This window comes from Phasianus colchicus, chromosome 1 (genome assembly GCF_987193195.1).
Source record: "Phasianus colchicus chromosome 1, bPhaCol1.hap1.1, whole genome shotgun sequence".
Classification (NCBI taxonomy): domain Eukaryota; kingdom Metazoa; phylum Chordata; class Aves; order Galliformes; family Phasianidae; genus Phasianus; species Phasianus colchicus.
In genome coordinates this window covers 36,273,545-36,297,815 of record NC_143436.1, presented here as the reverse complement: position 1 = coordinate 36,297,815, position 24,271 = coordinate 36,273,545, and the positions used below count along the sequence as shown (strand labels likewise).

At 41.9% G+C, this 24,271-nt stretch overlaps 1 protein-coding gene across 1 annotated transcript; it reads left to right on the top strand.

The window, feature by feature from the left end:
• Positions 1-419: 419 nt before the first annotated feature.
• Positions 420-23,611, top strand: BEST3 (bestrophin 3). Its single transcript, XM_031589476.2, has 10 exons — positions 420-1,259; positions 4,818-4,987; positions 6,761-6,855; positions 7,376-7,609; positions 12,178-12,332; positions 13,016-13,093; positions 13,503-13,655; positions 17,121-17,201; positions 18,163-18,314; positions 20,430-23,611. Exons 2-10 carry the CDS (start codon positions 4,836-4,838, stop codon positions 21,337-21,339), a joined length of 2,010 nt encoding a protein of 669 aa, XP_031445336.2. The 5' UTR covers positions 420-1,259; positions 4,818-4,835; the 3' UTR covers positions 21,340-23,611.
• The last annotated feature ends 660 nt before the right edge of the window (positions 23,612-24,271 follow it).

Here is a 24,271-nt window from a genome sequence, read left to right as displayed (position 1 = left end):
TAGGATCGGGCAGCATGTTTCCTTATGCCAAGTCACCAAATGCTAAAATGATTTGTCATCTTTCACTGCAGGACACTGCCTGAAACACACATGCCCCAGTCTCATGTCTCACCCACTTTGGCATCAAAGTGTCTTCCTCCTGCAACTGCCAATGAGAAGAAAGGCAAACAATGACAGCAACTCATTTGCTTTCAGAGAGAGTTTTAATTAAATAAGTGCTCTTGGAGAGTTCTTGTGCCTTATAATGGGGCTGAGGCAGGGGGAAAGATCTTTTATCATAAAATGTATTAAGTCTATAAATCTTGCTTACTCTGTCCCCCTGTGACTTTTTTTATTTATTTCATAGTCACATTATTCCATTCTCCATAGAGATTTATGTCAACATTTTATGACATCTCCCAGGCTTTCAGTCTGTCACCATTTACAACTGCCTCTTAATGCCAGGAGTCATTAAAGAGGGAGTTCATCTCATTTTGCAGAGAGGAAGGGGGGAAGAAGTTCCCTCCAGCCACACAAAGGCTGCTATGAACAGGTTCACTGAGCCCAGTATGACTTCCTATAACAGCAACTACACCTGTTTTGAGGAATGGGTGATTTCTGCACTGTGCCCTGCAGTTCTGATTTCCCAATTCCAGGCAGCAGGACAGCAAGAGAACAGCAGTGCGCCCCAGGGGGGGATCCAGGATCAGTCATGGTACATCCCCCCCCAGTTTGTCCCAATTTGCCCAGGTTGTCCAGTCTTCCTATTTAGGTGCAGTCCGTGCCATTCCCTAATGTGTCTCTGCAGCGCTAGGTGCAAGGAGGCAAATCTTTAAAGGTCACGGTGGAAAATGCTCCTTGTCTGTCCCACTTTGGGACAGGAAGTAAAACATAGAAAACAGGAGGTGCCAGCCAAGCCATGGTGAGACTCTGCATCCAAATGAAAGGGGTCCTTCCGACGGCAACCGGCGTTATAATTATAGACTAGAAAAGAGCAAGATCAGCAGCTGCCGCTGCCGCTGCTGCTTGCGTTTGTTCCCTGTGTAACTGACAGGGCAGAGGACTTGGCAAAAACAGCCTTCCAGAAGTGGAAAGTCATTTTAACCCCTGTGCTTGTCAGTCCTCTCTTCCTGGGACTGAGTGGAAGCAATCCCCTGCTCTAGGTTAAGAGAAGAGCACGGGACAACAGCAGCCCAAGGGGATCTCCGTGTGGGACATCAGAACAGGAGGAAGGGTCTGGGATTTGCCTTCGTGCCTGGACTGCCAGATCCACGCAGCAGGTCAGTGGGCACAGAGCGTGCTTGGCGTGCTTTTGTATTTGGTTAGCGCGAATCTCTCTTGCTTGTTTTCTCTAATACAGCATACACTCGTATATCAGATAACTCAATGACAAGGGGTAGGTCTGTGCAGAGGCACTATTTATTTATATGTGCTGTAATGTCTCTTTAATGGTCAGTTAGGGAACACTGATTGCTGTTATTTTTTACTGTGGTTTCTCTCTGAACACTAATGCATCCTGAAATTCTCAGCCAGGCAAAAAGCCATTTACATTTGGTCTCAGTATCAGTAGGGGAAAAAAATCTTTTATTTTTAGGCACTTATGTCTAAGAGCTTCTGATGATCTTAGCAAAAGTGAAATGCTTTATAACTCACATCTTAGTTCAGGCTGGAGAAAGTTTCTTGAGCCAAAGGGAAAGTAATGTCACAGATGCGAGCCAATGCATTTGCTGGCACAAAAGGTGTATAACTTGTGTCATGTCATCAAAACTCTCAAATCCAAACCAACAAAAAGCCTAGCCCTGTATCTGCTGATGAAGGCAGGGCAATGCCATTGATAGGCAAGTCCACAGCAGCAGTTACTGTGGTGTCTGATCCAGAGCTCTGTCCCTCTGTGCCCCAGCCAAGATAGGCAGGAATGTGCTGGAGGCATTGGGATCGTTTGCTCTTCCTGCCAGCCTCAGCTTTAGCTTTTTAATTTCCTGTTATCATGAGTAATGCTGGAAGAACTCTCAGACAAATGCTGCCCATGCCCCATAAGTTGGGACCACCGGGCAGGAGTCAGCCATAGTGCCAAGATTCACACGAGAACTTGACACGTAAATGTGGGTGTGTTGTACCCCGGTGAGGGTAGCTGTTCGTGGAGGAAAAACACAAGTGTAGAATTAAATCTATGTTTAAGATATTGTGAGATCTAACCAGACAGGTATGTTGCTGTCTGTCATGGCTTCCTATAGTCCAAAGCGATCTTCAATCACCTAACATGACCTAATGTATATTTTAGGACATTACATTTCACCCTGAATCCCCTGTACAAACCCAATGAGGAATGTTCAGTAAAGCATTTGCTTAGCAAGAGCTTAAAATGCAGAGTGTCTCAGGTCAGGAAAGGAAAGAAAGCAGGGGCACCGCAGCCTGAAACTTCTGTAGGAGTCCCACTTATTTGCCCCATTCCAGAGGCAGAAATAAAAATTTGCTGGTATCCAGCACCTCCTAAACTCATGTGAAAATTTTCTGCTCACATCCAGGGGCTTCAAACAAAGTGCTAAGAGAGGTGGCAGGAATCTGATTAAGTGAAATGTAGCCTCTGGAATTAAGCAGACACATTGCAGAAAAATCACCTCTCCCAGTTTAATGTAGGGGAAAATATTTAATCTGGAATCCTGTTACCATTACAGCTCTGCAGCTTTAGCCAAAATCCACCCCCTAGGCATTTCCAGGTAGAAATTGCTGCAGAGGTGAACCCAATTTGTCCAGCTAATTAGTGCCAATTTTTGGCACCATGCAGTCTTTGATGCTTCAGAAGAAAGCCAAGGGGGACACACTACATACACAAATCTCAGTGATGGGGAGGGAAGTGGGGGAAGAAACACAGTCCTGTGCCCAGTTCGAGGGAGTGGCAGTGATGATGGTTTCTGAACTCTGGGCAGAAACAGCTGTGGGTTTGATGTGAATCACTGTCTTCCTGCACAGCTGCAGTCCTTTTCCCTTCATGGTCCATGACAAAGGAAAATAAACAGAAAATGTCCTGGAGATCTCGACACCAGAGAAAACCAGTTCCAATGTTTGACTGCCTCCCCAGTCAAGAATTTATGTTTTACTTCAGACTGCATTTGTCTGATTTCTCTTTCTGTTCCCTGCACCCTGAAAGAGTACCAGCCCAGTATAAGTCATCACATTATCAGATATCTTGTCAATATCTGTGCCTCTATACAGTTCCATTATGAGCTGTATATCAGTGGAGAGAAGGTTGCCTCGCTTTACTGTTTGAACACATAGTTTGTCATTCACAGGCAAGGGCAGAATTCTCCTATAGCTATCTCAGGACACTCAATGTGCACTGACAATGCCCTATTCTCACCCTGTAGCTTAGCCACAGACTTCTTTCCATGCCTATAAAGCCCCGTTTCTGCTCAAGAATGGAGATCTTTACTTCCATTTTCTTAAATGTTGCATCCTGACCACAGGCTTCCTAGCAGAAGGGCTGCTTGCTGCTTGCCAGGCAGTCAGCTTGGCTCCCAAGATGAACTTTCTGGAGTTCAATGACAACAACAATGAAATTGAAAGAGATGTGCCAAGTCCTAGAAGCAGAAAAGCTATCATTTGGATGCTAGGGAATAAAAGCTATGCAACTCAAAAAAAAAAAAAAAAGCAAAAAACAAAAACCACTGAAAAAACAAAAATCTCAGAGCCCAAGCTGGTAAACTCAAGCAGACATTCGGCACATGGGAACAGACAGTCTGTCAGTAATAGGAGGCTTATGGTGTCTTTTCATTGCTGATTTCCCTGATAAGTAGAAGTGGCACTTTTACAGCTGAATTTTAATGGTTTTTATGCTCTGCAGAGGAGATGTAGCCAAACTGTGTTAAATACTATCTAGCCATCAATTAACCGTGGGTTCATATTTTGTTCTGAGAGTTAATGACCTACAGTGGCACCAAGAAAATACAGCCAAGAACCACATTTAGACGAGTGTCTACATGATAACTACCTTGAGGCTTTGCGCTTGTCTTGTTTGCTCCCTTTCTTTAGTGCTGTACAAAACTGCTGTCAGCCATATTTAGAGTTTTCTGTAAGCACATAAAAGCTGCTGTGGCATCCCTACGCTCAGTAAGCAAGAATGAACACCAGAGCATAATATTTACCTGTATGTTTTTGGCACTTCTTTAATTAGGCTGCATTGCGCACTGTGGACCTGAGCAACCTCATGGCCCTTTGCATGGCTGTGCAATGCCGAAGCGGAGTGGTGAGCGTGCCTTCCTGCCAAGGAGCCAAATAACAGGGCTCCCCAGCCACCCTCAGTGCTGTCGTAACTATTAATGAAAGAGTCTGCCTCCAGATCTCATTTGCTTCTCGATGACCATAATTACTAAAGCTAGCTAAAAATACTGGCTGGGGAGGAAGGGGCATCTACGAATTTTAGCTTTGCCTCTGTTGCTGGAGCACTGGATATTTTTCAAGCAAATTTACTTTCTTTTCTTTGCCTGCACCAGACAGGAGCAAACTGGGAGTACATAAAGGCTTTGGAGGTGTGATGCATCCTTTCTGGCACTGCTGCTGCCACCCAAGGCTTGGCACTGGCCGTACCTTTGGCTGGTGGCTGGGGCCATCCCCATCCATCGACCTGCAGGTCTCAGCGAGGCACAAAACCACAACACCTCCACACTTCTCTCTCTTTTTATATATAGAAACACAGCATGTATATCTGTATACATCTAGCATTATGTGTGTGTACGTGTGTGTGTGTCTGTGTATCTAGCTATCTATACATGGCTGCATTCAGGTTAGGATATGCTGTCTAAAATGTTGTTGGTTTCCTGCTTCTCTTCTACTGTTTCTAGGCTCAGCCTGCCAAGACGATGACAGTCACTTATTCCAGCAAAGTAGCAAATGCCACTTTCTTTGGATTTCACAGATTACTCCTAAAGTGGAAAGGCAGCATCTACAAATTGCTGTACAGAGAATTTATTGTTTTTGCTACCCTTTACACAGCGATAAGTGTATTATACAGGTACACTCTTTCCAATTCACATCTCATTAAATGTTGTACTGAAGTTTCACACTTCATAGCATTAGGCTGATAAGTGACTTTGGGGTGGGGGGTACTACAAAGTTGGCTTTTCCTTGGACATTTCTAATATCCTCTCATTTCCACATTTACTTTAAAGTTCCATAGAAGCATGTGGAGTGTAAATAAAATACAGTCTATCATATTTGAAACGTGTAGATGTTGTACTGAGGAACATGGTTTAGTGGGTAAATACTGGTGATAGGTGGATGGTTAGAACTGGATGATCATGGAGGTCTTTTCCAACCTTGGTAATTCGGTGACTATGATTCTATGATTTGAATGAGCTCAGTCTTTTGCCTGGGTTGAACAATTCTTCTGAAGTTAAGCTAAATAAGTTAACCTGAATTAGTTCAGACAAACAAATGCCCACAGCTAGCTCACAATTTCTACCTGGCCATTATTGTTCTGACAACAAGCATGCCTCTCTGATGCGACTGATACAAACAGGCCTTTCATTCTGCTTGCTGTAGTTCGACAGCTACTCAGAGGTAATTTCACTGACAACACAAAAAGGATTAATTTGAGGCAGAGGTTATATTTAGTCTTTTCTCAGGAACTATGAGGTTTTCCTTCAAGCTAGAAGAGAATGCCAAGCTTTACTTTTAAGGACCTAATCTTGCAAGACTGCATGGAACACGGCTGTGGTTATTGCCTGTATGCAGCACAGCACGAGAGGAACAGCTCCTTGTTCTACCAAGGTGTGAGTTAAGCAGCAGCAATGCATCATTTAGTGCAGTGAGCCTTTAATTGATGAAGTGCACTAACATTAGTATCAAAATCATGATTCAGCTCTTACCTTGATCTGTAATTAAATCGCAACGTTTTCTTTTTATGGATAGCAAAGAAAATAAGCATCTGTTTGTCTATGTTTAATCAACAACTTGGCAACAGGTTCAGTGGTCTATCCCTGTGCATTCAGAAAGAAAATTAGAGTATTAATACATCAAAAAAACACCACCAAAGTCTGAAATTTATTAACTAGTTTCACCCAAAAGTTAGCAATTAAAAACCATAGTAAATGTGGAATGGAAAGCATTTCATATGCACTTTAGACTTTACAACTAGACCGTAAGAAAATCCACTAAATATTTGCCATGTGAAACCAAAGAGTAGCTGTAATACTCATATATCCAAATAAAATAATGGCTCATATTTTTGTATTTCATTAGATAACTCTCGCCATGGGAAGAAGCTGCTGGGCTCCACTCATTTTCTACTATGTGGTGAATCTTTTCCCCACTATTAGATAGGCACTGTTGCATTTTTCGTTTGGTGGATAAGCAAAATTCTGTGGGAGAAAGAGCAAAAACTGCTGCAACTATATGTGGCATTTTCAAATAACAGCCAATAGAGATTGGTAACCTTTTGCAATTCAAGCAAACCTGAGCATTTTTGTCAAGCAGCTCTCTGGAAAACAGGAGAGCAAGCTCTGCTTGCTGACTCACCTCTTACTGTCATCATTGGCCTTGATGGGATAGCATGCTAGTTCTCAGTGTGCACTGATTCTAATTAGTAGTGCTAGTCGAATTAGGAAACTACAAAGGCAAGAGAATACTATCATCTTCTCCAGTTTCTTTATTACATGCTACAAGTGTTCAGCACTTTAAGAATCTGCCTGGAGACATTAGCCAAGCTTGCTCTCTTGTATGTATTTGCACTCTAGCTAGAGCCAGAATACTACAAAAGGACATATACATTTTATTTTTGCTGCAGATTTTTTCTTACAGGAAGCCAAAAGCGGTTCTTTGAAAAATTATCAATTTACTGTGACAAATACGCTGAACAAATCCCAGTAACTTTTGTGCTTGGTAAGTACTGGTTACATGTGAAATTACTCTCCAACACTGTCTCTGTTCAGGCATCTTGTTAATGCTGATGCATGGAAGCATTGAAGAGATGAGGGAGTTTAAGGAAGGTCTCCTTAAAGTCAAGTTGCTTTTGTCACATCAACATTTATACTCGGTTCTTAATATCCCAACAAAAAGTATTTTCATGCATATATATATATGTATAAATATATACAGTGCCCACTAACACTGATACATGGTGCCTGACCTTTCAAAACACTAAATACATTCAACATTTACTACAAAAGAGAAAATCTGGAAGTTTGTGTTAACACTGTATGAGGTACTCAGCTGTAACAGGTCATGAAGTTGCAGTGTCTACTAAATAGTAAGTTTTGATTGCATACTGTTTTCAACTTGACTTACTACATTTATTCTGGTACAAGGAGCAGCTTAGTGATGTGAATGACACTCTACAATCTAAATCAAAGCTAAACTGAAGCACTGAAAGGCACTGAACATTTTTCCTTCTCACACACAGGTTTCTATGTCACGCTGGTGGTGAATCGCTGGTGGAACCAGTTTGTGAATTTGCCATGGCCAGATCGACTGATGTTCTTGATCTCTAGCTGTGTCCAGGGAAGAGATGAATACGGCCGCTTGATCAGGAGGACTCTAATGCGTTATGTGAATTTAACTTCTCTGCTGATCTTTCGCTCCGTGAGCACAGCTGTGTACAAGAGGTTTCCCACCATGGACCATGTGGTGGGTGCAGGTACTGCTGTGTGCTTCTCTGAGAATTTCTTTCTTTCCCAAAAGGGTGGGGGCACAGGGTAGAAAGGTGTTTGCTTTTTATTTTCTCTCTACAGAGATTTGGTGATCTCCTCCAAATAGCAGAAGTCATATTTTTATTGAAAATCTTGCATTTCTTAAAATTATTCCTTTGGCACAGATTAGTAAGCAAAGCTGTAGCAAGTTAAATTATGCAGTGCCTATATACATATACAAATTCAAATATATGCAAGAAGCTTTGGGTGTTGAAAAAAAGAAATCCAGGCAGAATGCAGAATGCAGAATGCAGAATGCAGAATGCACGCATCTTACCATAAGAAATCATTTGTGGTTTTACCCCATTTTCAAAATTCAGTTGAAGTTCTATTGCTTTTGCTTTTCAACAAAATTGTTTACCTGAGCCTGCAAGAGGTCAAGGAAGCTTCTGTCACTCTCCCCAGCAATCTGCTTCTAGCACACACTGGAAAATTACCACATTTCCAACAGGCTAATCCAGCTCTGCCTCCCTATTGCTAAAGACAATCTGTTCCGAAACAGACAAAATTGTAGACTGGAAAACAAGAGTTCTTTTTTTTTTTTTTTTTTTTTTCCCCCTGTACATTGGAAAGCATTCTAGTATAAACAGCATAACTAAATATTGACAGTATAGGCATCTTGGTGGATTTCAGTACAGATTGTGTAGACTTTTATACATACTGTGCCACAGAATTTTTGTTGATGTGGTATTGAGCACTTGAGGGTAGATACTGCTACCACTAGCACTGAGTGATTAAGATAGTACTCTGCAATTATCCCCTCCCTAATTCCCTACAGCATTATATAACAGACTGCAACATTTAATATGAACATGAGTGGCAGAATCTGATACTTACAGAGCACAACTTGTGCCGATTTTGCACTTTGTTCTCAAACTGAGAACCACCATGGTTTAAGTACTGCTACACATTTCCCTTCTCAGCAAATGAACTGCTTAAATTTGTAGTTTTAAATCTGAGAGCAGTATTATGATAATCTAGTCTGACTCATCCACAACACATGGCATAAAAGCTTATTCACCATCTCCTTTTCAAATTGCAATTTCTGACTGAACTATAATACCTTCTAGGAATCCAAGCAGCCCTGATTTAAAATTCAGCTGAGTACAATGGAGAATAAACAGATCTGACATTCACAATTGTGAACTCACTGTTGAAAAGTGGACTTTCATTCCAAGTCTGAACTTGCATACAGTCATCTTCTAAATCACTGGATTTTTAAATGGGTTTGGTTGTTCTTTTTTTAATTAGATAAAATCAATGTTTCCTATCAATAACTACTTATTAGCAGAGTGTATAGAGGCTTGAGAAACTTACAAGATCGGTCTTCTTTAGTCTCTCCCTGACAAGGTATGGTCTTCATATCTAGATCTTCCTCATAACTCTTTTCTACTCTTTCATTTTTTAACATTGATTATGGAACTGTAGGCAGTAGATTGATGTAGATCCATGACAATGGGATGTTGAGTACTGTGACACATGCACCACAAGCATCAATGCCTAACAGTCATGAGTTTACAAATCCTGTTAGATGCAAGGTGAGAGAGCAAAGTTGGATGATCAAGAGTATGAATCTTGGAAAATGTGAGTAATGAGACAACAGCTGGGCAGAGAGCAGCCCAAGACAAGCAGTAGGGAGTTACAAAGAGAAACATGAGATATGAAACCAGGGACATGAATGCTTACTGCTGGTTGAAATTCACAGACCCAGACCTACCACTGAAATGAAGCACCTAATTAGTCCTTCTCACATGACCGAGAAACAGAAAGTAGAACTTATATCTGTTTAGCCTTTGTTAGCACACTCTGGGGAGATGTGGGAGATGATCGCCTATCGGATCCTTCTTCCTCTAACCACGAGATGTTATAGTTATTTACATGGTTATCTTGAAAGAGCCTTGCCTCAGTCCATGCCATTTTGATGGGAGACCCAAACATTCCATGAAGCACTTCAGGGAGAGCACAAGTACATTTTTCCAGACAGGGTTATGTTCTCATTAATAATTTTTCCATAAGATTACTTTGGTTGACACTACTCACATTACTCTCTCTTCATTCTTTATCGGTTGTATCACCTGTCAAGATTTTAATACTTTTTTCCCAAGCATTTAATTCCCTGTCATTCCTTAGATCATCCTTCTCGAGATGGATCTTGAGATCTCAATATCTTGGCACAATATTTGCCAAATATTTCCAGTTTTCTGGAACTGGCCCCATCTTCCAGTTCTTGTCAAAACCGACAGTTTTTTCAATTAATTCTTTGAATACTTTTAAATAAACATTTGATGAATGTATTTAAAAACCATTTAATTTTAATAAATGAGCTTTAATATAATCTCCTGTAATTGATGGAATAGAAAGTGTTTCCTTATCCAAGCAGTTACAAGTGCTTCTGTACTGCATATTGGTTTTACTGCAATAACTTTTGCCAGCAATAACAGCAATCAAGAAATGTTTAATATTTTTTACTATCCGTTATATACGTCCATCAAAGGCAGTGTTTAATTAGTATAAACGTGAATGCCTTGACTTTAAAAATAATGGCAATTTAAATGCTATTGTGAAAACAATGGTGCTTTGTCTTGGTTTTCTGAACAAAAATGTACCCAATTTAAGTGGAAAGCTGAACTGATCCCTGGAGCTTTGCTATTCTTCATGTCCCCCTCAGGCTGTGTCCTCAATAATGACTTCCCAGAGCCTCTCCAGGGAATTTCATGTTCCAGACTGTCAATTTTTTTGGTATTCTGTCTGTCAATTCCAGTATGATAAAAACATTCTTTTCCCATCTTGCTGGGAAAAGCTGGCCAGATGAAAATCAAAGATAGCCTAAAAGAGTGGCACTCAGGAGTCACAGCAGTCATAACTAGCACAAGAAATTGATTGCCCAATTTTTTCTGTGCAACTCATTATGAGAGCTGGCTGCAAACTGTGAAGAGACCTTTAAAAGCTATATCTTATTCTGCTCTTCTGTTCCAGGATTCTGCAAAAGTACCATGTCTTACTGCTGAACTGCTTTTCTTCTAGCTCATGAGCAGCGCGTTCTGTCCTTGTACTCCATCTCAGTACTTAAAGTATTTCATACCTCCTGCGTTGTGCAGTTCCAAATATACAACAGCAGCATCAATCTCATCAGGGTTGCCTCGTTTAACAAACCTGTTCTTGTCTTATTCACATATTTATACAAGAAAAACAACTGTGTGAGTTTGTATACATTTATTTTTCACAGCTGCATGTATAATTAGCAACATCAGTAAGAGCAGGCCGACTCCTAGTTAATAGCTGGAATCTAGAAAAATTAATGTCTATTCTCAATTCAAAATTGAATCTTCAGCACTCAAACTATTGTTCAAACTTTTAATTAGTTGGACGAGTCCTTTATTTTGCAGCTACTCTGTTAGTAACTTTGTACTGTTTCAGAGCTAAAATCAACACAACAAAAGAAATCTTGCATCCATCTGAGCAAAAATTTAGGTTTCCCAGACTTAAAGATTGCTCCAATCCCAGAAAATCTGAGATTTAGGCAAAAGAAAATGTAAAATTCCCTTCATGAAATTTCCGAGGTTGTTTTTCTTAGAGGTGTGGATGGAAGGAGGAGAGCAGAGCAGAGCAAAGCTTTTCAGTTCACAAAGCTCAAGGGGTTGAGGCGTTGCTCCAAAAAGCAGGCTGCTCCCGTGCCAATCCCAGGCAGTGGAGATTTTGTCAAACACAGCCCTGGCTGCCCTTGGAGTTCCTTACAACAGAGGGAAGCGGTGCTTCACAAGGCCAGGCTGCCTCAGTGGGAAGCACGGTGCCCTCCCAGCGCCAGGCCAGGCAGGCTGCCAGGCAGAACACAGCTTCAATCTGCAGGCCCACAGCGGGGCCTGGCCCAGTGCACCGCTAGCAGTGGCACTTCTCTGCGTGGCTCCATTTCCTTCCCCTCGTGCCCCTGCATAGCCCCAAAGAAAATACAAAATCTGGCAGAGAAGCATTTCGTTGGCAGAAGGCATGCTCTCAGCTGAGCTCTGTTTCATACATGTGCTTGTATGCTCCATTTCTTGCTCACTACCTTGCAGATTTACCAAAAAATTATTAGAACCAGGTCATCCGACTGCCCTCGGAACAGATGATGACATCCTGCTAAAAGCCATTATTGCTGAAAAGTGATACTTTATTGACTGATGTTATCCAGTTTCTTATTTTTCTAAAAGTAGAATATGAAACTAGAAAGTAATTTAGTGAATCTGTACAAGGCTTAGTGCTATACGTATCAGCAGTCACAAAGGAGAGCTGAAGCATAGCAAATTGTCACGTATCTTGATTGATGGGGATTGCTTTTCAGGTAGTTAGGACAAAACCAATTGCTTCAAACAAGATCCATCCTGAGAAAATAAATAAAAAAAGAGGCTACTGGTTAGAATCATGATTGGTGTTTTGCATGGTTCTATGCAAATATCAAATAAACGTAATTATATATAACAAAAGCTGCACTGTCAACACAGAATAAATCATCTCCTTTTTATTGTTGTTTTATAAACAGGCTTTATGACAAGACATGAAAGAAAAATATTTGATGACCTTAAGTCTCCTCATCTGAAATATTGGGTTCCCTTTGTCTGGTTTGGAAATTTGGCATCGAAGGCACGAAATGAGGGAAGAATTCGAGACAGTGTGGATCTACAGACACTAATGAATGTAAGTTGAAAAAGTAAACCTCCAGCAAACCAGTGTCAAATTGCTATGCAGTAGCTTTTCACCTACATAACTTGATTTAGAGCACTCAGCTCTCCAGTGTCATCTAAAAGATCTTAGAGAAAATCTATAACACTTTTCTGGTGTGCCAGTGTACACTCAGACACACACAGCAGAAGTTCACTGGGATTGTATTTATATGACTAAGAAAGAATTACTTGAAACAACAGTTTGGTGAGTAAAAGCCTCACTGTAAATTTATACTTGGCCCATTACTGCAGAAAAAAAAAATCTGATTGTTATTTGGTATTTTGAAGATTTTAGTGTCAATTTCGGGGAAAACAGTCTCCCTAAATATTTTATTAAGTGGCCCAACATTAGTTTTATAATAAAATGCATTCTCTCATATATCACTAAGTTGTATAAGATAGAAACAAAAGATCATTTGTGAAGAAATAGATATTATATTAAGCATTCCAACTCCATAAATTAAGTGAATATTCAAACATTACAATGAGCTGCTGAGTATTATTATTCTGTGAATTTATATGACACCATCTTGTCTCCTTGTCCTTTTACATGTATAAAAATAGACTATAACTAAATGTTTGCCATTCAGGATTAACACCATTTTAGTTTGTTGGGATATGTTTCTTCTTTTTTTTCTCTTTTTTTTTTTCATTCAGGAAATGAATAAGTTCAGATCTTGGTGTAGCCTTTTGTTTGGCTATGACTGGGTTGGAATTCCTCTGGTCTATACACAGGTACTGAATTGTTTCTTTTTTTTATTTTCTTTGAAATATGTTTTCCGTAAAAGGGACATTTGTGCCAAACATCCATAGTCTGGACTGACATCTCCAAGATGTCTGGGTCTTGTTGAGTATCAGCATCTGGCTAAATATTTAATGTTAAAATTAATGTTTAACGTGGAGATGTTTTGAAATCCTTGCATAATTTGGAAGAGTAAGAAAGCTCCAAGATATTTTTGTTTCCTGGGTCTACCTCCTGGCAGTGGTTACTCTTGCGTCCTCTTTATTTGAAACATTTTGTTCCAGTTTTGTAAATAATATTTTGTAAATAATATACAAAAGGCAGTCAGAGGCCTTTGGATTTGTGATGCCTTATGCATAAGACTGTATTATTACATTTCCAATTAAGTTTTTCTCTTTGCAGGTCGTTACTCTTGCAGTATATACCTTTTTCTTTGCCTGCCTGATAGGCCGCCAGTTTTTGGATACTGACCAAGGGTATCAGGGACACGACTTAGATCTTTATGTTCCAATCTTCACGCTGTTACAGTTCTTCTTCTACGCAGGATGGCTCAAGGTAAGCTGGCTTGCTGGGAAGGCAATGAGGGCACCTTCCCCACATGAGCTGCTGAAGATATCAGATTTGTGGCACACTAAAATCACCAAGGTTTCAGGGAGTTACACCAAAGCTAAATTCAGCCCAACATCTCCTGTAGTTATAAAGAAAAATTATCTAGTACGTCGTTACTTCCACTCAAAAAGATCTTACCATAAGGAGTTTTCAGGAACCTGAAACATACAATTTCATTTGGAGCAGCACAGCAACAACTCCTTAAGAAAGCATTACTCTAGCAAAATCTGGTCCCTGGATGCGGACTATAAAGTAACAGATGAAAAATTTTAAAAATATTCTTCCCACTTGGCTATATAGTGGGCACATACTTTTACAGACCTGGCATGGGCTGAAAGGAACTAAATCACAATTTCGTCTTATGATCACAGCCTGCCTTTAGTGTCTGCTGCTAACTAATATGATGCAGCCAATTTAAGGTCTCCTGTTTCATAAGGCTCTCAAACAGGGATAGCTATTATTGCCTACAGTTTCACTGCATAAAAGCATTCATTAAAAAGAAAAATTTTGGAAGGACTTGGATGCTACCGCTCAGCCCATTGATGCCTGGTTAGTTAATATATTGCTATTGATCTGATAGATGAGTAATTAAGTCACACACCTCACATTGGCTTTCTTTTTTGCAGTGAGGATCAAGATAGACTGAGAAAAGTTTTAAGTAAAAAGCAAGTTTGTACATTAGGGCCCACGTACTTAAAGGTTTTCTCTTGGGATTATTAATCATAGCTGGAAATTTTGAGTTCACTTTTTTCAGGATATAAATGGTACAAAATTGGCCCTCTTTCCTTTAATGCCCCCATTTTTAGAGTTTTTTTTTCCCACAGCCATCTCAAAATGGTACAGTAAAAAAACACAGCATACCAAGCTGTTGGACTGCAAGGGTTTGGGGAGGGATTGCAAAGCTGCCCACTCTTCAGAGGCCTGCAGGGTAAGCTCCTCTACCGTACCCTCTATCATACCCTCCTGTATGGCAGGAAATTGTTGGGGGGGGAAGGAGGCTGCAGTATAGGGGCCAGCCTGGGGAAAGGAGAAGGGAGAGGATCCTGCTACAGGAGGAACGCAGTATCCATGGATGTGGAAAACTTTGCACATGAGAAAGAGTTAGGATTGGTTCTTCCCTTCATAAAATATCCCTTTGATTTCCATTTGGTTTTGCCACCTGCTTAATAATGTTTTATGTTTAATAGCAAGTGAGATACCTGCAGGCCTTAAATTCCTATCTTTTTTAATTTCAGCACCAATTTTCTTTGAAATTATAGATATGAGGCTTTGTCTCTAGGCACTGCCTTTCAAGGTTGTCCCGGTGGGTTACAAAACTGGAAACTTCTCCTCCTGACTACCCTGCCCAATGTGTCAGGAAGCCATGGGGGGGATGCTTTCCTCTCCATCAACATCCATCTTTTCCAGTTACAGGCTTCCAGCCAACTCTAGGCAATAGATATGGAATATCATTATAACTGAGAAATCTTTTGCATAAGAAAATGAAGAGGAGGAAAAGCAGCTTTTAAAAGCCAGACTTAAAATCAGCAGTGTTCCCTCAGACTGCCACAGAGTACATGTCTTTCTGTTCTGAAGGTTAAAGCTGTTTCCTGCTGAGTGTGTTTGGTTTTGGCTGCCAGTGTGCATACAGGGCCAGCACTATTGACTTCCAGTAACTTGGCAATTCCTCAGAGATGATGGCAAAACTGAGCTCATTCCTTGGCCTCAGGCCTGATTTGTTATACCTGCAATACAGGGGCAAAGTTTCCCAACACGTGAGACTCTGCTAAATCCCTATTTCATTGCTGCAATAGACCATCCAAATACAGGGCTTAGCTGTCTAGCATTGCATTCTTTTCCAGACAATATAAGCTAGTGGCCAGGAAATGTCCTCTGTCCTAACCCTGCTCACTGTTTTTTTTAGCTCATGGGAGAGGTTTTGCAGTGGATTTTTGGGCAGTAATTCCTAGGTTAACACTGAGCTGATCTGGTGCCTTCCCTGGAGACCCACAATGCCATTTGCATTCTGCCATCATCTGATTCCAGCAGCCACATAGCTGTACCCGAAATGTAATGCCCCAGGGCACACAACCAAATGTGAGCAGAGGTGTTCCCCTTCTGCTTCTCACTCCTCCTGCCTCCTTTTGTGTTCTTATAGTTTGTCTTCTCAGCAGTTCATTCGTCATCTTCCACCAACAAGCCAAGGAGAGTCAGCAAGCAGTTAGGTAACAGTGCAGTTGAGCAGTCCTTAAACATGAGGCACATGCGAATAAATAGCCAGGGAGTGACGGCCTTACTATTATGAGTTATTTAGATCATAGCAGCCCATAGCGATCATTTTGCCCTACACCATGTTGAACGTGGGATCTCTCCACTTGCCCTGCATGGCCCTGGCTTCCTCCAGGATCAGCAATGGCATCACTAGCTTAAAAAAACAAGAAGAAGGGGAAAAATGTGAAGGAGGGGAGGATATTTAACATTAGTTCACCGAGAAACTGAGAAATAAGTAGTCTGAATTTCCTACAGCTGTTTTTTTTTCCAGTTTTCTTATTTCAGATTTCTTTTCTCCCTCAGCAGCAGTGATTTCATCCCCACAATGTTTTTTGGTGATCATGAGGCCTGGAGCAGCCTCTGATTATTTTTCCACTTCTTTAGGCTTTAGCAGGTGGGGAGTAGGTGAGGCAAGGGCAGCCCAAGAAGTTTCCTTCCCCTGAGGCACCTCACCATGGACCTGCCTGAGCTCCCTGAGCAGTCACGTCCTCCACAAAATGATCTTTATCCTTGCAGCTTTAATCACTTCATTTACAGAAACAGAAACCTCCAGGTTGAATTAAAGAACAAACTCAGACTGTCTCTTGGCTTTGGCTACTGTGACAAATGACTTTCACTGGAGCCAAGGCTTTTGGTAGGCTGCTTTTCTCAAACCTTGAGGGGGATACAGTTAGCATGACCTCAGGTCAGTCGGCAGCAGCCAGGGGCTGGTGTCCAGGACTCAGGGGATGGGCTGTGTTCCTTCCAGAAGGCCTCAGCTATGTTGCCTAGAAATACTGAGTGGGCCAGTGGAGTATCATAGACCATAATGCAACGAAAGAGCCTTCCATTGCTAAATCACTTATGTAAGTCAGCCTGAGAAGCAGTGAGGGAAGGTAATGATTATCTCATGTGACAATCACAGCAGCCCGGACATTTCTCAGTTCCTGTAAACCAGGGCCAACAATCATGACTGACAGCACCAACGAGGCACCATGGTCTGCATGCATAGGGAAAGCAAGATGTTCCTCTGCTCGACTGGCACAAACATCACACTGAAGCTCATGTTATGATTGCTAGTGACAGGCAGGGAGAGAGAGGAAAATCAAATCAGATTTGCTCTGAGGCAGCAGTCCTGACACTGCATATTAACCTCTATTCACTGTCTCATTTCCCTCCCAGGTTGCGGAACAACTTATTAATCCATTTGGAGAAGATGATGATGATTTTGAAACTAATTGGTGCATCGATAGAAATTTACAGGTTGCTGTTGTTATTTCTACTTCCAGCTTTGCGGTATCATAGATCGTCATTACATTTAATCCCCTTTCTTACATCGAGGTACAAATTAAGGGCAATGAGTGTCATTAAAACAAACTCTTTCCCTGAAGGAGTGCCTGTAGCTATGGTCCCCAGATTGTATTTTCATAAGCTAATGCATCCTGGTTTGGGTATTTGGCATTGCTTTTTTCCTGACTAACATGCAAACAGCTGACCTCCAACTCTAAGCTCACCTTATGCCAGGAAAAGCAAGTAATGTGGGTCAATCCTGCCAAATCCAAAAGCCATCTACTCCCATTTAGATGAAAACAAGCTTTGCTAATCTGAATGTCTAACAATTGCAATATTGTATATTAATCTTCCTTTTATAATATCTCAGAGAAGATCCCAAAGCAGAGCCCTGAGGCAATAAGTGGGGCCTGTGGCAGTGTCTTCACGAGGGGCCGAAGTGTGGTCTCTGGCTTAATGCTACCTCAGGTTGCTGCTGCAAGGGTGCTGCAGAGCCCTTTTGATGAGACCTCTTGCAAGGCCCTAAACCGGGATGGTCACATTTGATTCTGAAGGGGTTAAAATGTGAAAGAAATCTCTCAGAAATCTTCTCAGCCAGTGGAACATTCAGAGGAACATAACACATTACACAGACTACCCACTGCACGCTGGGATCACAAGTCCGTTTAACCACACCATTGGTGAAGAAAGGACTTCAGACCCAAAGAAACATCTTCATAGCACAAGATTCAAGTTGCAATAAAATTCAGACTTTTGCAAGCGTAGGAAGGTATCGAGATTGGATTTTAGTAATATTGAGTCTCTTTACAATGCCCAGAGCACATAGTTTAATTTAAAGGGTCTCTAAAAAAACATCGAGCTGAGGAGTACAAAGCAGGTTATTTTGTATGCTGTAATATATTGAATGTGACATGATTTATGCAAAAAATCTAAGGTCTCACTTCTGGCGGTGGATGAGATGCACATGAACTTACCAAGAATGGAGAGAGACATTTACTGGAATGATTCTTCCGCCCGGCCGCCCTACACAAAAGCAGCTGCTGATTACTGCATTCCTTCATTCCTTGGATCAACAATTGAAATGGGGTGAGTGGCACAACAGTCCCTATCGCCACCACCAAGATTGCCACAGCTGCAGCCCCCACCTCCGCAGCTGAAGGATGTGGGCTGGTACCAGTGACTGCTGCAGGACCTTCACTAGTCTCCAGTGGCCAGTCCTGCTCATTAGCACTCATCCAGACAGCTGCCTCAAGAACTGCATTTTGTAACACACAGTTTAGACAGTTTCCATTGGGGGAACGTGATAAAGAGGCATGGGGCCCAGGGATAGGATCATATTGTGAGTGGGAAATGTCAAGATTGGAAAGGGTGTTGCTGGGAGGGGGTGGGCAGCCTGGTGTTGATGGGAGAATGTCTTCAGCAATCCCTGTGCCCATACAGATTGCGCATCGATAGCACATATTGTCTAATTAATAACTAGAGAATGCCCTGGGGGAGTGCTCACAGATGTTCTCTGAGTACAAGACAGCACCTGAAGACAGTGACAGACTTCTTAATAATTTTCCACTTATTATGGCTTCTCCATACACAGCGAACAGCTATTCCTTTGTTTGTTTGAGTAGCAGATGATGGCTGAAATTAGTCCAGATTTTTGAGAAGATAAACAGGAAGTGATCTGAAATGTGGTACAGCCTTTAATTGAATAATAAACCAGGCAAGGAAGCTGGAGTGGTCAGGATTTGTGAAAGGGTAAAGAAGAGGAGTTATACACGATGACCACCCAGAAATACTGAGAGTCTACGGGACCACCCAGAGTTGTTGCAGTCTATATTAGACTGCAGTGATGGGCCCATCAGTTTAGAAGGTGTTGAGTTTAAGCACTTGTGACATACTCTAGCATAAAACAAGTCAGTGTGTGTAAATATCATCCTGCCTAAGCAAATGCCAGGGCAAGTCAACATTTTTATCTGAGTATGTTTTTAAAGGCAGTATAGAAGTCTTTTTTGTAACTTCATAATTTATCTTAACAAGTTTTCAATTTTTCAGAAAAAAAAAAAATCCAGCCTTACCAAAACAAAAAATGTGTCTTTTTTTAAAAATTCATTTGGCCTTGGAAAACCAAACTGATGTTTTCTCATTTTTATTTCTCCTATTTCTCCAGCTCTGCTTGCCTTCTACTACAAGGAACAGTGCTTTGTATTGGTTCCTTTTCTCATATGCCACCTTTTTAGAAATTCTTTCATTCTGGAATAAAAAAACCTATACATTACTCATGAGAAAAGATAAATCCATAGACTGTAATTTATTTTACTCTAATTACCAGGGGAAAAAAAAAAAAAGAATAAATATTATTAAGTCTGAGAACAATTTTTAATAGGAAGCCAACAACCTCATAAATGCATAGTGAGATTCCCTCTGTCCTTTTGTATCAGTGTTGCCTCCCTGCTCTCCTTGCCTTGGGTTTGGCCCATGTCCTTTTGTAGTCCTTGCCCTTAGGGAAATTGAATGGCCTTATTTGACTTGTCTTCTGAGATGCACCCAGATAATAGTGTGTAGTGCATGGTATGGCAGGCAAAACAATAGCTGTTCTCATTAACCACAAGGCTGGGAAGGGGAAGAGCACCAGCTACAGGTGAGATTTTCAGACACCCTGTCATGCCTTGGAATTAAATGAGGTTTGACCACCTGAGTCTAACATTATTTATTTATTTCTTTATAAACCATTTCGCTCTGCTTCCAGGAGTAGCTTTTTCATTATTATTGTTTTTTGCCTGAAGGACTCTCTAGACGTACAGCACTGAGCAGGCTTTCCTTCTCCCCCTACCCTCACCCTAACCTCAAGCCAGCTGCGTGCAGATGCCCAAAGAGCTGGAGCCAAATATCCAGTATAGCAGTCTGGCTACCTGGCTCCTGACCCCAGTATGAAATGGAGCCCATGCCCAGTTGTGCCATCCCACTGTTGTCCTCAGAAGAGACATCTGGAGATGGAGAGATTCCTGGGTGACCCAGCTGGTCCAAAGGAAAAGGTGCTATTTCTTGGCACTCTCACCCTTTGTTCATCCCTTCCATGCCCTTCTGAGGGACACATAGGGGCTTTTGATTCCTAACATTTCTGTCTTCTTGACAAGATAGTGGGATATATGTGCTTGCAGACTGCACGCTTCCTACGTGTAACACCTACTTACCTACTTTATTTGGCAGGCTGGCTGATACCGAATTCCTCTATGGGGAAGAGTGGCCCTGGGAAGAAGAGAAACACCACAGACAACATTCAGTGCTGAGGAGAGTTAAGAGATTTCTCAGCGTCCACGAGGGCCCTTCCTCCCCCACTCACAGGCGCTACAACCGGCAGACAAGTGAGAATTCGGTGTTCTTCCCCGCAGATGAGAAGGGACACATCAGGCGGCTGCAGGAAATGCACACTAGGGGGAAACATTCTACCTCCAGCTTCAAGAGGAAACACGAAGGAGCTGACCGAAGTAGCAGACTTCACAGTAGCAGGGATCTAGGACCTATAAGCGAAACCTCCAGGAATGAGGCACTGCTTAATGACAGTGACACCTCATCTGAGACGAACAAGCCAGTTCCTGAGGTCATCAACTCTGAAACTGAGGAAAAAGCACCTGATGTGCTGGGCAAGTCAGCTCTGCAAGCAGAGAGCACTGAAGTCACACAGGAAGAGAAGCCCCAAAGGAGCCTAACCGAGGCAGATGTGTCTCTTATGGACCTTTCTTTATTCCCCTCAGAAGTGACTGCACACTTCCCAGGTACTGAGATGCATCAGTCACTGCCTAGCATGATAAGGGAGCCCAAACAAGAAACCCACAGTAGTAACATAGCTGGTCTCAGAACAGATCACGAGAGAAACCTTCAGCGATGGAGCTTACCAAGCTTCCATAGTCCCAGTACAATGCCCAGTGCTGACTCTGCACATCCTGTAACAGATGCTGCAACATTTTCACAACCAAGGACTGTGGTAAGTGATGGAAAAAGCATTACTTCTGCTACTGCTCCAGAGACATTTGAAATGCATCACCTATTGGATAACCTGGATACCAAAGAAACAGCCATAGTAGAATTTTCTAATGAAAAAAGTAAAAGAAATCCTTAACAGTGCTTCTGGTTCTGGCTGATCTTCCTGTATTTTCTTGAAAGTGGTTCTCACAGATGTTTGTTGGAAGGTCCATAAAGGCAGACATGATGCTCAGACAAGTCCTGAGCAAGATCCAACAGAGGATTCAGGCATGTAAACACAAGGCACTGCAATACTTCAAGCCACTTGGTCACTGGTTTCAAATTTGTGACCCTGTGAGGAAAACACTTGCAGAGAGGACTGAGTGTCTCAAAAATGGATTCAAACCAGCCAGCGCACATAGTAGTGAGATGTGTGGGCTTGCCTAGAGGAAACACTAAAGTTAAGAAGAGCAGAGGTGGCTTTTTCCACTTTACGTGCACCTTGAATATTGCCATGTGATCTGATGGATGCTCCTTCAGAATTAAATCCATAACATCCTTGTAAGACGACCAACACTTCTGGTTTCTAGTCAAGGAGCTAGGGGAGGTTTGGGCTCAGTTCCCTCTTCAGCCCACTAAATTCCAATACTTAGAGGTATGGTTAAACAAATCAGGCACCTTATTGTGGCTTGTGGAGGCAAGAGCCTGCTATGGTCCTGCTGAAGCTATGCCACAACAGATTGAAAAATAAAAATAAAATACTTCATATTAAAACTCCATTGAGAAAAATGGAAGAGGCAAAATTTCTAATGAACTAGGCATGGGAGGTATAAGTCTTGGTCTGTGCTCCTTAGAGCATGTACATAGCTTATCTAGGGGCCATAGCCCTCTCTCAAGAAGGGGAGCAGCAGAGGTAACTGATCTGAGGCCTCCACTCGTGGGGAGCTGCAGCTGGCAGCCAGATATAGGAAGGATTTTCAGCAGTTGTGGAGAAAATCTGGTATACCGTCTAGTTCTGTTATCACAGACCAGGAATGTTCTTCCCTCTGAAAGGAGATTTAAGCCATTTAATATAAAACTCCCACAGATCCACACTTAGAGTCCAGTCCCACTACACCTCCTCCGTATCTTCCTTCATACAACTTTCACAAGGGAGTGGAAGCAGCCTGGCCAGCAGGTCAAGAGAGGTGATCCTGCCTCTCTGCCCTGCGCTGCCCTGAGTACTGCTCATTTGGAGTATTGTGTCCAGATGTGGAGTCCTCAGTACAGGAGAGATGCAGACCTGTTAGAGCGTGCCCAGAGGAGGGCCACAAAAATGATCCAGGGGATGAAACAAACACCTCTCCTACAAGGACAGGCTGTGAGAGCTGGGGCTGTTCAGCCTGCAGAAGAAAAAGCTCTGGAAGATCTGAGAGAGGCCTTAAGGTATCTAAAGGGAGGTATAAGAAGGAAGGGGACAGACTCCTTAGCAGAGTCTGTTGTGATAGGACAAGGGGAAATAGTTTTGAACTAACAGAGGGGAGATTTCAATTGGGTATAAGGAATTTTTTTACAGTAAGAGTGGTGAGGCACTGGACCAGGTTGTCTAGAAAGATGGTGGATGCTCTGTCCTTGGAGACATTCAAGATAAGGCTGGAAGGGGCTCTGAGCAACCTGATGTAGCTGTAGGTGTCACTGTTCATTGCAGGGGGGTTGGACTAGGTGACACTTAAGGGTCCCTTCCACTCAAACAATTTTTTGATTCTGCCTTCATCCCCCCAGCTCGGACGTAAGCTGATCTGTCTCAGCATAGCTCAGCCTGCAAAAGCCTTCCCAGATTCTCATTGTCCAGCTCTGCTCATCTTCCATCATTTTCTTCTCAGCATGGCCACTGCTAAGAGCGCACAGTGATGCTATCCACCAGACTTTTGTGCATCTCATGAGCAATGACTTTGCTGTCAATTCCATTCACTCTGCCTGCTCTCCCTGCCCCAGTGACAGTACTCCTCCAGAGGAGGCCAAGGGCCATACAGTAGCCACTGGGTGGTTAAGCTTCAGTTAGGTCCCACAGAGGCATCTGTTAGATACTGAAAGATGTTAGGTTAGGGATGACAATTCTGAAGTCCCACAGTCTATTATGCAATAAACAGACAGTATACCACACGTAGGAGGGCAGCTCCAGGTTAGTTAAAATATTCCATTCATTAGCTCACAAAGAAACTCGTGCTGGGATGAATTATCAGAAAAATTTCTGTGCATTTAGTCTATCTCACTGTTGCAAACATCCTCAGGCTCTGACTTATATTAAATTTTCTTTTGGGATGATGTGCTCCCTTTAGCACTACTTCTGGTAAACTATTTGCCTTAGCAAAGTAAACGGGCAATTTCAGCAACCTCAACAATTCACAATTCATGTTCACTGGCATAAAGAATGTAGAATTATTGCATGAATAAAGGCATTTTGAGAAACACAGATGTCTTGACTGTATTGAACTGTCAAGAAACACTTCTGGCAGAGATGTGAACTACCATGCAAGTTAACTCGATGTCTACCTGGAACAGAGAAGCAAACCTACAGAAACGGTCAAAGCTTGAAAAGACTGAGGAAGTGATGGGAGCAACGTGGTTTTCTGACCTATTTATATACCCTGACCCTATCAGGTGATGTCAAATAGGATGAGATGCATCAGAATATAGTGAGGGACATTCCCTGAATGCTCATTATGATTTTCCACATATTTCTAAGATGTGTTTATTCTCCATGCCAGGATTCACAGAGCCAAGCTGTCAGCATGCTGTAGAGACAAATCCCACTGCCTTTAAAATCCTCAGTCATACATAGCAGATCTCTAATTTTTCCTGCAATTTCCCATTCAATGAAAAAATACATATTTCAGAAATAATGGAAATGCACCAGAATTGTAAGTCAACTGCACAACAGGGAAAACAAGAATACTGGCTGCTGCTAAACAATTGAAACCTCTTTGTAGATGCTTTTTTTTGTCTTGGTTTATGACAAAAAAAAAAAAAAAAAAAGTTTTCCAAATAAAGAAGTTTTCTTATGGTCATTCTTCTCTAAGAATGATATGCACAAGGAGGAGATAAGGCAA